This window comes from Danio aesculapii, chromosome 15 (genome assembly GCF_903798145.1).
Source record: "Danio aesculapii chromosome 15, fDanAes4.1, whole genome shotgun sequence".
Taxonomy (NCBI): Eukaryota; Metazoa; Chordata; class Actinopteri; order Cypriniformes; family Danionidae; genus Danio; species Danio aesculapii.
In genome coordinates this window covers 24,753,296-24,767,188 of record NC_079449.1, presented here as the reverse complement: position 1 = coordinate 24,767,188, position 13,893 = coordinate 24,753,296, and the positions used below count along the sequence as shown (strand labels likewise).

The 13,893-nt window shown below is 36.1% G+C and overlaps 1 protein-coding gene across 3 annotated transcripts in view; it reads right to left on the bottom strand.

Moving 5' to 3' along the window:
* Positions 1-111: 111 nt before the first annotated feature.
* usp32 (ubiquitin specific peptidase 32) overlaps positions 112-13,893 on the bottom strand; it is an 84,897-nt gene continuing 71,115 nt past the window's right edge. For all 3 annotated transcript variants that reach the window (XM_056473179.1, XM_056473181.1, XM_056473180.1), the window contains exons 25-34: positions 12,877-12,988; positions 12,583-12,779; positions 12,318-12,502; positions 11,140-11,226; positions 10,927-11,047; positions 10,101-10,292; positions 8,468-8,720; positions 6,649-7,067; positions 6,472-6,564; positions 112-3,559 (exon numbers count right to left, since the gene is read on the bottom strand). In XM_056473179.1, coding sequence (XP_056329154.1) covers positions 3,386-3,559; positions 6,472-6,564; positions 6,649-7,067; positions 8,468-8,720; positions 10,101-10,292; positions 10,927-11,047; positions 11,140-11,226; positions 12,318-12,502; positions 12,583-12,779; positions 12,877-12,988 — 1,833 coding nt within the window. In that variant the 3' untranslated portion in view covers positions 112-3,385. The remainder of the gene's footprint in view (positions 3,560-6,471; positions 6,565-6,648; positions 7,068-8,467; positions 8,721-10,100; positions 10,293-10,926; positions 11,048-11,139; positions 11,227-12,317; positions 12,503-12,582; positions 12,780-12,876; positions 12,989-13,893) is intronic.

The following is a 13,893-nucleotide window of genomic DNA, read 5'->3' as shown; positions in this document are numbered from 1 at the left end:
GGCACTGGACGCTCTACAGGGCCAGGCAGGAGGAGGAGGTGTGCGGTTTCCTCTTTGCTACTGCTGAAGGAAACACCTCGCATCATTCAATAAACACGCCAGACAACAGACTCGCATTTGGCTGCATTTAATTCGTTTCTTGAATAATTGTTACAGATCAACGTCGTCACTCCATATACAACTACAAGTACATTTGTACAGTTCATTTTCAAATACATCATCGTTTTCATTGGCGTATTTACAAAACATTTATGTACATTTGTCAGTGCAATGTCAATCGCTTTTTCTTTAAACAACACTTTACAAAATAAAGTTCATTAAATTAATACATCTCTAGCATCAAAATTAATTTAACAGAAATTAGGACTAACGACATGGACGAAGACACACGTATCAGTAGTTGATTGCACTACTTGGAAAAGAGATCATTTTGCCATTTGAATAAATTATCCCTGTATCAAAAAAAGGCAATGTTTAAAACCCCATTTGGCCAATTTTCACTTTTAGCTTTGAATTTAGATCTCTCCTTTTCTTTAAACGTTAAAACACCTAAAAACGTTTACAGTTGATTAATACAGCTGTGTGTTTACTTCATTTCTTTTTTTCCGACAGGGATACACCTTTATTTGATGGCAAACATTCAGAATATCCATGAAGAGTACAGCAGCAAAATGGGTGCTTTGAATGATTCCCGATGATTTCCGAAAGGTTTAACGTCCCCTCGCAGGAGGAGCTCGTTGGGTTGATGGGTCGCTGAAAATTAAGAGCCATTCAATATTTCAGATTTCATCTTTTCACAGTGGTAATTAAGGTGGGCTCTTTTAGCAAGAGTCACTGAAGAAATGCTACTAATAACCTGGAGCAGCCACAGACGTCCCCAACCTTCAGCAGTTTAGTGAGAATGCTGTTCTCTAAAAGCAAAGTGTGTGAAAGATTCCTGTGCTAATACTGTTCACGCGACAGACGCTCTCATCTAACGGCTTTCGAAGCTTGCCACAAACTATGTACATGACCGGTTCAACGCTTTGGCTTGGACACGTGAAGTCTCATCCATAAGATATGTTTCCGCTTGCTGTTTTTAGTCTTCGTCTGCGGTCACCAGTATTTTGTGAAGCAAGAAAGTACAGTGGTAACAATAAAACTTGTGAAAAGCTGCACTTATGTTGAGAGGACGTGGTTTGATCAGACTAAAGCTGAAAGCGAACGCGTTTAGGCAAAGTGAACTACTGCATTTAAAAAAAAAAAGATAAAAATAAACGTATAAAAAATTTAAAAGAAAAAAATATACATATACTCTTCTAAAGAGAAACAAAATCTGGAAATAACCATTTGAAACTAGGTCTAGAACAACAAAATTAGCATAATTTGGCAGCAGAGGAGAGGAAGGATAGTTCAATTGGTTGAAAGAAATCTTTCTTGATGAAAATTTAATTAAAGTCAATGATTTCAACTGCTCTCGGATTATATAATACTGTCATTGATTTGTTTATGAACAGTTGGCCAATAAATTATGAAAGATGTGAGGTAGTGTATGGAACTTACTGGAAAAACGTACAGTGGCCAAGTGAGCTTAACGTGCTGCAACACATGCAATTACAAAAACACCAGCAAATTAAGAAACGATCTTCATCAGTTTAACAGCACATGTGTTGAAAATTCTCACAACACAAACACTTGAAGAAACGCGCTGCATTTTGTCACAACACACTTAAGAAACGCGCTGCATTTTAACAACACAAACAACTGAAGAAACGCACTGCATTTTAACAAAGCAAACAACTGAAGAAACGCGCTGCATTTTAACAACGCAAACAACTGAAGAAACGCACTGCATTTTAACAACACAAACAACTGAAGAAACGCACTGCATTTTAACAACGCAAACAACTGAAGAAACGCGCTGCATTTTGTCACAACACAAACAACTGAAGAAACGCGCTGCATTTTGTCACAACACAAACAACTGAAGAAACGCACTGCATTTTGTCACAACACAAACAACTGAAGAAACGCGCTGCATTTTGTCACAACACAAACAACTGAAGAAACGCACTGCATTTTGTCACAACACAAACAAATTAAACGGAAACATTTCAGTTTATCATCAATAAGGCAAATAATTTACAAAAGACTCAGGATAATCGTGTAATCAGGATATTAAAATAAACAAAAATACTCACATTTCAAAGACCACCAACAACCTGACTGAACAACAGTCACGGCATAACAACACATCCATATCTCAGCAGGGTCCGTCATGTTTTTGGGTCCCCTTAAAACATTTCTGTTGTGTTACATGGATATTTGCGTTGTGACAAAATGAAGTTCGTTTCTTAAGTTGTTTGTGTTGTGACAAAATGAAGTTTGTTTCTTAAGTTGTTTGTGTTGTGACAAAATGAAGTTTGTTTCTTAAGTTGTTTGTGTTGTGACAAAATGAAGTTCGTTTCTTAAGTTGTTTGTGTTGTGACAAAATGAAGTTCGTTTCTTAAGTTGTTTGTGTTGTGACAAAATGAAGTTCGTTTCTTAAGTTGTTTGTGTTGTGACAAAATGAAGTTTGTTTCTTAAGTTGTTTGTGTTGTGACAAAATGAAGTTTGTTTCTTAAGTTGTTTGTGTTGTGACAAAATGAAGTTCGTTTCTTAAGTTGTTTGTGTTGTGACAAAATGAAGTTCGTTTCTTAAGTTGTTTGTGTTGTGACAAAATGAAGTTTGTTTCTTAAGTTGTTTGTGTTGTGACAAAATGAAGTTTGTTTCTTAAGTTGTTTGTGTTGTGACAAAATGCAGCGCGTTTCTTAAGTTGTTTGTGTCGTGACAAAATGCAAAATTGTTTGCGTTGTGATTAAAATGTGCTGTCAAACTGATGAAGATCGTTTCTTTATTTGTTGGTGTTTTTTTGTAATTGCATGTGTTTTCTTAAATTGCAGCGTGTTAAGCTCTCTCGGTCACAATAAAAAAAGGAATCAACCAACAAAACCTTGAGAGAAACGTATAATTTCTACCAACCGTTTTCGAATTCAAAAGGACCTGTTTTCTCCTTTAGCATTCTGAAATTGAGCAGTGTTTGATTTTTGGATTCACCTGTGTGGGTTGGCATGTGAAAGTGCAGTTTGGTCTGTCTGTCTGGTGATATAGAGGGATTGGCTAGGAGATTTTTTTGTCTGCTTGGCAACAATCACGTGATGGTGAGCTACAGTTGTCACTCGTTGGCCTTCTCCCTGGTGTATCTGCAGTGTCAGGTACCTCTATTCTGAAAGCGCAGTTAGCGGCGGAGTCGTGCCTGTCGGCTAACTGATGTTTTGTGCTTTCACAAATGACGGTCCTGTGGGGCGCGTTCAGCGTACTGGCAGACCCCTCTAGTGTCTTTCATGTGGAAGAGCTTTATGTGGTGTCACTGCAGCACACAGTACTTCTTGTAGTCGGATTCAAAGTCTTCATCCATGCTAGTGGTGTCTGCCATCTTCTTGCCCTCTGTTTTTGGCAGAAACTGTGAGTAGTCCACTCCCTGTTGCTCATAAAACAGGATGTAGGCTGAATCTGTGTCAATCTCGTCCGAGTGCACTTCCTGAAACGATGACAACAAACAGTTTGTTTTAAGTTTTGCACAAAACATTTAGTCAGTAATTTTTTTAGAGGGCAAATTTCAAGACTAAAAATTCTGATCTAATACCACAATGTTTATAATGAAAACACTTATTTTATTGACTTCTGTCTTATTTCTTTGTGTGTGTGTTTTTTTTCCAGGAACATAAATTTCAGTTTCAATGGCACAATACTTACTCACCAAAAACACTATTTATTTTTCATATAATAAATTTTTTTTGTTATAATTTTTTTTATTATTTGAGTGATTATTTAGAAATACAGCAAATATAAATAGTTGATACCAAAACACTTACATTGAACACTACTTTTATATAATATTGTATTTGTATTTTGTATTATCATTTTAAAGTGGTCAAATACAAATTTTTCCAGTAATTAAATTTTTTTAAACCAATGAAAGGCAATTTTTATATACAAGTTATAATTTTATAATGTTATAATGTTTATAATGTTTTATTAGATTTTATAGTACTTTAAAATACTTTAGAACAATGGTCCATTAGTTAATGTATTTACTAGCATTAACTAATCTTGTAAAGCATTTATTAACTAAAGTTCAACATTAACTAATCTAGATAGCCTGCTAGGCAAGGCGTAGATAGATTTTGGTAGCTCGACTGAAAGAACAATAGCCCTGGGACCAGATTTTGTGGTGAGCCCTGCTAATGCATTATTCAAATCTAAAGTTGTGCTTTATAACATTAGTTAACTCAGAGTTAATGTATACTAATATTATTTAACTTAAATAACATTAACAAAGATGAATGAATACCGTAATAAATGTATTACCAATTATTTGTTAATGTTAGTAAATACATTAAATAGCATTAACTTATGGACAGTGGTGGAAAGGGTACTGAAAAATCCTACTCAAGTAAAAGTACCATTACTTGCCCCAAAATGTAGTGCGAGTAAAAGTACCTGTTGTAAATATCACTCAACGTATGAGTAAAAAGTAGCCCTTTTAAAAGTACTCAAGAGTAGTGAGTATTACGCAGTGAAAGGTTGATACATTTACGTGCAATTTGTGTGAAAACGTAACATTTTGTAGTGCATTTAGTTATTGTTTAAGGCAATTTGGTGATTTCAGTGACCATACAGTAAACAAACATCCATCATATTCTCATCAGTGACATGCAGTCTAAACAGTCATTCATTTCGTGTAAAGATTTTGGACATCTTCTTGGACATTTTTAATGCTACCAAACGGTTTGCACCTTTTTTAAACTGCCCATGTTTTGAGGTTGTTCAGTGTGATGTGATTTTACGATTTGCGATTTGATTGGATAAGAATCACAGGACTGATGTTTCTACTCAGACAACTCCCATAGTCAAGAAAAAAAAACTTTTTACTGTACTGACTGCAGTTAAAAGGTAAATAATGGAGTAAAAGTACTGATACGGTACTCAGCGTAATTGAGTACACCCAATTTAGAACATTTATATTTTTATCCATTCCTCAGTGAATATGGGTCATATATATTGGTGTATTTAAACAAAACAGATTTATTAAACAGATATATTCATTAAAATAATATTTTATTCACAGGACATCTTTATAAATTGAAAGATAATACATTTAAATTAATGTGAAATTTTGCAAACTACAACATTTCAACTTAATTGTATATTTTTTGTTTCTCTTGATTTTTGCTATTTTTGAAAATTGTATTTTATATTTTTCTATAACATATAAATTTGGGCTACTAATTTTTGAACCATTATTGTATATTATTGTGTTAGATTAGCTCCAGATTTGGTTTCAGTACTGACTAAACTAATGTATATGCACAAATATAATATTGTAAAGCATCCTATAGAAAATATTTATTTAAATGAGAGATTTGTGGGGGGTGTACTCATATATGCTGATATGCTCATATATACGTTTTATCTCCTCTCTCGGCTGTTACAAGAATAACATTACTTGTGGATCCAGACACAAGTGTGTCTGCAGAGTGGGTTTTCTCCACCGCGTCGCCATCTATGATGAATCTACTGATCGCCGTGACCGTTTAACATCAGTGTCCGTGTTACTGTTTGCTGAACAGCGCCAATCGCAGCCTTTTCTGTTGAGCGTGTGATCAATCATAGGCGTTTAAGAATTCGCTTAAAAACGCTCTTTGAGCAGGCAGGTAAAATTAAAGGTACAGTATATATAGCCAAGCGCTGTTGGTAAGATGCCCTTTCAATCTCTTGCTGCTTCAGGTGTTAAACTCTAATATAAAATGACTGAGAATAGAAGTAGCATGCTTAGTCTCCATAAGAATTCTGAAATAGAAGAGAGCAGAATGCAGTTAATGGCTCAGCTAAGCTCTCAGGTTAAAATGATTTTAGAACTGATTTTAAGAGAGATTATTTATTCTTTCTTTGGCATTTGATTGTGATTGAAAAGCTAAAATCTAAGTATTGAGTGATTAGTAGCAAAAACTGCAAGCACAAAAACTCTTCGTCAATCTTCAGTAAACTGTAATTATTTGAATCTCTGACTTCGGCTCTTCTTCATCTGACAGACTGGTAATTCTTTGGGTTAAAACTGTAAAATATCCCTACAAACTGAATCGACGACATGATAATCGTAACCGAACTGTGAGACCAGTGTAGGTTCACACCCCTAATCTTGTCAGTAAGTGTGGGAATACCAAATTAAGTTGCTCAGGTTGATTAACTAGATTAATTGCTTTAATAGATCAAGTAAAAAGGCTGCATTGTTGTTTATTTCAGCATCAACTTCAAAACTAAAGTCTCAATACTTCGGCAAACTTTGCCATCTAAGCATTTTCCATCTTTGCAGAAACTGATTCCACCTCTGTTCAGTAAAAGAGTCAAATAATGGAAACATGTAAAGTGTCACAGAAGTTGAGATCTCACCTTGCAGCTGCTGTCATTGTAACAGTACCATTTTTCGTTGGGGTTTTTGGCATAAGTCACATAGTGCCCCCCTCCCATTATTCCTGAATGGCACTGAAAGCAAAACAGAGAGACTTGTTTACCAATTTGCCAGGGCACATCTTCCGTAATGAAACGTGCAACACAAGAATCACTTACTGAGATTGCATATAAATTATACAGGGGCTCCAGGCAGATGTCATTTCTTTGGTGAGGGGTGTCCAGATCGGCGCTGACCTCTGAATGTCCATTACTCTGACTGCTGTCCTGTCCTAGTCCATTTACCATAATGACGTCACAGTCGTTGCTGGAGGCGTCCAGTGACCAGGTGTCTTGTGTGTTGGCATCAGGGGTCAGATTCTCTCCGTCCGTCACTGCGCTCTGCTCGGCCTCGCTCTCGCTCTCCTTGTTGTTGCTACAGGCTTCCAGGTTTTCTTTGCTGTTGCAGAGTCTATGTCTGCTGCCTAGCTGGGGAAGACGCAAGCGGCCCTGTTTTCGGCCTGTGTTTCTGGGGCTGCTGCCGGGACTGCTGTTTCTGCTCAGGGGACTGCCGACCCTCCTGATGGAGGACGGCGTGGCTGAAAAACAACGATTAGAAAATCTTGTCAAAGGTTGATTCAAATTAGTTCAAATTGCAGTGGTCACATCACAGGATTTTTGATGTGGAGTCGGGATTTTAGTTGACCAGGCACCACAGTTCAGAACACATGCATTAAACAGTTGAACCATAAGAGAGGGAAACTTTAACACTTCTGTAAGTTTTCTTTTTTTGGGTGGTAAGTGACTGTTTGTGACCGTTTAAGCATTTCAAGCAAGTTTAAAGCATTTATACACAAGATATGAGAAAGTTTGGAGCTTTAACAATGATTTATTATTATTTTTTTATGATTTCTTTAACTGAATTTGGTTATATTTTGCTTTCCCTATTTGATCAAAGTTGTTTTGTGTTTACTTTTGTGTCTAACTTGTTTTCTGTATTTGCTTATCATTGTTAAATGATTCAAAGCTTTGATTACCCTCTTGATGTTGTTTTTACAATTATTTTATGCTTCTGAAGCACTTTGAGTTGCATTTTAAGTATGAAAGTGGTATACAAACACAATTATTATTATTATTAATTGCATTGAACTTTCTATACGTTGAAGACTATACAGTGTTACTTGAGTTAATTATTTAATTTCTATACCTGAATAATCGTAGACTCCAAAGCAATATTTATTTAATTTATTTCTTTGCTACATTATATTTATCCATGCTTGCAATTTGTTTATTTCATGTTCATGAACTGCCCTACAAAATAATTTCAATAAAAAAAAAATCAAACCGAGTCATTTCAATTAATCTGGTCATGGTTTCTGCAAGTTTTATAAGTTAAATTTAAGACTTTTTATGACATTTTTAACAGCATTACGAATTAAATTTTAGACTTATACAGGGCTAAATACTAAGGACATTTTGGAATATCCCAGAATATCATAGTTATATCACAATAACAATAACACATTTAAGAAAAATAAATAAATTTTAACAGGAAAATTAAGCCCTGTTGAAAAAGATTTAAGACCTACAACAAAACATTTCAGTAGATTTAAGACTTTTTAAAGCCTAAAAGTTAGCTTTTGAGATTTAAGACATTTTAAGACTTTAAGACCCCGCAGATACCCTGCTGGTGAAGTTGCATTCATATCACAATATACAACTGAAGTCAAAATGATTAAACCTTGTATGTCTAGAAAAATATCTAGTAAAATATTATGTACTGTCATCATGGCAAAGATGAAACAAATCAGTTATTAGAATTTAGTTATTAAAACTATTATGTTTAGAAATGTGTTGAAAAAAATCTCCCTGTTAAACAGGAATGGGGGGGATATACAGGAGGGCTAATAATTCTGACTTCAACTGTATATTGCAGAAAAATATCACAAGATCTTTTTTTTTCTAATGTCATGCAAGAAGCAAAGGAAGAGAGACAGACCTCTGCCAGATGTGGGAGGACTGGCCACGGTGGTGGTGGAGATGGAGGACACAGAGGAGTCTCCTCTCTCCAGCCTCTGGAGCTCCTCCACCAGGCACTCACTCTGCAGGCTCTGCAGGCTGCCAAGGCTCTGAGACACCTCCCGTGGGGCAAGGAACGCACTCGGGTCGAAGCTCTCGCGTGGAAACTTCACAATCTTCTGAGACTTGATCCAGCGACCATTTACAAATTGGAAGCGTTTCAAATGAACAATCTGAAATGGGACACAGAAAATAAATGTTCGTAAAGAGTAGATGATATAAAGTTCAATTATTTGTAATAAAAACAAATGTATGGCCGATCAGAAATATTATTGGAGAAAAGAAACAATTGGAGAAAGTAAAAAAAAAAAACCTCAAAAACTTAATGTAATATTTAATACATTTTAAGATACATTTTATCATTTATTCATTTTATTTTCAGCTTAGTCCCTTTATTAATCTGGGGTCGCCACAGCGGAATGAACCGCCAACTTATTCAGCATATGTTTTATGCAGCGGATGCCCTTCCAGCTGCAACCCATCACATGGGAAACACACTCATTCACACACATACACCACGGACAATTAAGCTCACCCAATTCACCTATACCACATGTCTTTGGACAGTGGCGGAAACCGGAGCACCCAGAGGAAACCCACGCGATCACGGGCAGAACATGCAAACTCCACACAGAAATGCCAACTGACCCAGCCGAGGCTCGAGCCAGCGACCTTCTTGCTGTGAGGCGAACGTGCTACCCACTGCGCCACCGTGATGCCCCTACATTTTATCAATTTAAATACATATTTTATCGTATCCAAATATACTTTAAAAAATATGTAATTACCAAATAATTCATAACCTATTTAATGTTTTTTGAAAGATTTATTAATACTGCTTGAGGATAAGGATGTATGAGACTTGTCAAATAAAAATACTTAATACACTAGTTATTTAATGAGTTTAATTATTCATGAATCACATTTTTTTGTATTATGGTTTACTTTATACTTGCCAACAGCTGTCTCTTTATCAATATCTTAAATAATGTAATAGCCCATAAATGTGTATTTGGATACTACATATCCAGTTTTCCATAAGATATGTCATCTGCTAAGTGCATTTTTCATACACAGGCAAGTGTGCTTAGAACAAAGTTCAGTTATTTTTAATCCCAACACACTAGCACTTGTCAGCGTAGGCGTCTGTTTCGATTTGTCACCTTCAGTAGTTATTTTTGAAGTCACTGAATCAACATCCGGATTTACTTTTGCCACCTTGTGGACAAACTAAAACTATTCAAGTGCACAAACATGCACAGAAGCACATACATTGTGCAGTTGGTCAGAAAAACAAATCTACACACAAATGGAGATTTGTGACAGTGGAGATTTTAAAGACAGGAAAGTGTGGGGAGCAGAGAGAGGGAAAGGGTCGGCAAAGGACCTCGAGCGGGGAATCGAACTCGGGTCACCGCGAGCACCTGGGTATATGACATATATGCTATATGTCGACGCACTAACCACTAGGCTATTGGCGCCGACAGAGGTTGGCTTTTTTTGAGAAATGTGGATTTTTAAAACAGTTCCTGCAAAGGATTTATTGTTTTTACCAGTACGGGAGGAAGCCTCCAGAGGTCCAGCTTCTTGGTGGCCAGGCGGTGTGTTTTACACTTGGAGCAGTAATAGAGTTCGTCCTCTCCCAGCTCTTCTTCACTGGTGAAGGCTTTCAGACAGCTGTCCAGACTGATGGGCTCTGCTTGAGCGCGCCGACTCTGCTCAACACTGGGATGCTCTTCTACTATCTGTATTAGCAAGGAATGGACACACATTAACAAAATGACAACTACTTAGAAACAGAGCTGTGGACTATGAAATGATTCAATTAAATCAGAACGTGGTTAGATTTTAATATTATTATTTATTTTAAATGTACAATTAAACATTATATGTGTTCTAGTAAGATGGATGGTAAAATGAACAGATCTGGTCTGAAATGCACTATAAAAAGCAGTGCAAATTTCATTTTGTTATCTCTAAATTGTAAACAGCTCATTTGCAATTGCTTTGCATTTGCAAAGTGTCTTTCAGCTTAGAAAGTGCCATCTAGTAATGACAGATAATAATTAGCAGCTTGCGGTTTATCGGGAGATCTTGCTCAAGGTAAAACAGAAGCAGCAGACCCAGAAAACAATTAATCATATGATATGATTTTAATGGCTTTCCCAGCTGGGATGCGAGATGGAAACTAATCTGTTCACAGGAAATGACAGCACTGGCAGAGTAATCATTGTGTTCAAGGGACACATCAATTCCTGCGGTGCAGCAACAGAATCCAGTACAGAAAGACTTTGCACAGTTATCGACCTTGAACTGACTGAAGTATTCAATGGGTTGATTTTGACCTTGAAAATCATTAAACATCTTTATAACACTCACCCTTTCCTGAGACGTCTGGTAACGAAGGTGCAGGGCGGTGGGATCCCAGTCTACAGCAATGTAGGCATTCCCCAAAGATGCTCTGTCTTCATTACAGTCCACTGTGCAGCCTCTGCAGAACCTGGCAAAGTCACCGACAACCCTTGTCAGTCACGACAGCCTACACTGTGGTGAAATGCGTGAATACACAACTGCTGAAACTGAATGCATTACCTGTACCAGGGACACCAGGCACAGGAGTTACCATCTTTCTGCACCACCCGGAGCGTAAAGGGGTACTGATAGCCCATACTGTCATCACTGGAAAAGAGCACAACATGTCACATAACAGAAGAAACTAGACAAAAAAAAGAGACAAGCTCTGATGTCAAATGAATATCCTGCAAACAATTCTAGTCCATGTGAACCAAACTAAAGAAAACTAAGAGACTATGAAATGTAATAATTATCATGATGATATTATAAGTTGCAATGATTAGTTTAAAACAATGCAAAGTAGATACAATGTCATTAGGCACAAACTTTTTAATAAAAGGCACTGCACATATGTTTCCTGGTGTTTAAGGCGGCTTTTTACAACTGTTTATTAACACAGGCAATAGAGAAAGGACGGGAAATAATTGTAAGGGGAAATGAGATCTGGAAATGACTCCATAAATAAGGATAACCACTCAAACCACAACTTTCACTACATCTATTTTTCATCATAACGTACACTAAAGTTCACGTTTTGTTCATTTTAAATGAATTAATACACTGATTTGTGAAGATTCATTACATTTATCAAAAATGAAAGACATTTATGATTTTAAGAGATATATTTTTTAATGTTCTTTTCAGGAACTCTCTATTCAAAGAAGTATAATATTTAGAGCACATCCTTAAACAAATAAATGACTTATAACTATTTAATATTTATTTAACATAACATAATAATTTATTTAACCTTAAATATTTATTTTAAATATCAATAACATTTCACAACATATACAGTTGTTATAAATAAATCCTTAGGTGCAAGTCAAACCTATTCTGACAAAAACAAAATATTCCAAACCAATCCTCAACATGATGCCACTGAGAAATATATCCAAGAACATGTTTTATTGTCAAAGATAGACCAAGTTCTTGCTCCAGCAAATTGATTCTTTTTCTTTCCCAAGTTCAAAGTAGAGTGTATAATGTGATCCATATTGTACAATTGTAGTTTTTGTTAAGCCACATTATTATTTACCTCTTTATATGTTGGCATGTTTTTCTTTTCTTCTAATGTATGCACTTAAGTTGATACTGTCTATATTTTTTTAAATATAATTGTTTTTGTCTTTTTTGTAATTCATAAATAAAATTATTTAAAATTAAGTAAAAAAAAAAAACATGATTCCACTGACCAGTCTTGAGCATGGTTGCTGGCTTCCTGTGGAGGCAGTGGACTTGCAAGTCGGGACACTTGGATCCACACAGCATCATACAGGTCCTTCTTACTTGTGTGCACTGTGCATGGCACAATCAGAGGCATACCAAACAGACTGGGCCTGTTCTTCTGAGAGGACAGGAAGTACAGCTCCGTCCGCATCTGCAGGGACAGACCTCACACTTAGGAAGCTTACGACTATCTTGTGAAGTCCAACAGTGAATGCATCAGTGAATGCTCACCATCTTTCTGTGCATGGCAATAATGTAGCCAATAAATGGGCTGTCCTGCACCGGCACAGCATGGCCATTGGGGATACCATTGGCGAGGGGTTTCTCAGGGGTGCAGGGGACTACTGTACTGGGCATACCATTAGGAATCAGGCCAGACTTTCCAATATGATTGTTTCCTCCTGTACCATTGGCAATAGGTGGTTTTTCTAAAGAAAACACGTATGGGTCAACAACAATAAGAGTGTTCAAAATAAACCACAATTACTCTTTCAATGAGAAAACTCGTAAATAAATCCTTGCTACCTGTTTGAACAGGAGAAGTGACTGACGTGGGTGAACCAGGCACAGGGATCTCAAACGCACAGAGGAAGCCGTTCACAGAGTGTCGCACCTTCTGGTTGTCCAGAGGAAAGTTCTACACCAAAAAAAACAACAACTGGATTACTTAATTTTACAGTCTTGTTTTGCACGTGCATACCAAGTACTTAACGCAGTCATTACATAAACTCTGTAATAACTACTAATCAGTTTTAATTAGACTGAAAGCACAGTGGCAATAAAAGAATCACATCAACCGAAATGTACGGTTACTTGTCCAGTGATCCATGATCATAGCTAAAAAAAAGTTACCCTTTGTTTCAGGAAGAAAAATGTTAGGCCTCTTTTTCTGACTGGCTTCTTGGACTCACCTCCAGTTTACATTTGGAAAGAATTAGATATACCTCTTCTGGGAACTCTTAGGAAATTTGATAAAATGTGGGATCCTGGCTTTTTTTTTCTAAAACACCATAAAGACTAATAGTGTTGTTTAATTTCTGAAGATTTGTAAGTTTGTTCTCTCTCTTTACATCCATTGCTGTGTCTTTTTGTGGGTTATATATGTATTGTACAGCATGTCTTAATTTCCCTTGTTTCATGCTTTATTTTACATTTTGCGCAGATTACTGTTTCATGATGGGTTTGTCTGTCTGTTCCTTGTTTATCGATGTCTGCAAAAACTACAATAAAACATACATTTAAAAAAAGAATCACATGTAACCAAAACAATCAGAATTGGTCATATCTGATTTAACTTTCATTCACATTGTAACAAAATGATTTATGCAGTGTTAATTTAGTAAAAAAACAAATAAAATAAAAAACAAATAATAATAATAATACAATTTATTTGTAACGTGCTTTTCTTAGACTTAAAGCGCTACAAGGAAAAATACTAACAATACAAGGCAAAATACCAACAATAGCAGAAACAGCACAACAATAAAAAAGATGCGACAGAATAATAAAAATATGAACCATAAGATAGAATAAAAAGGTAAG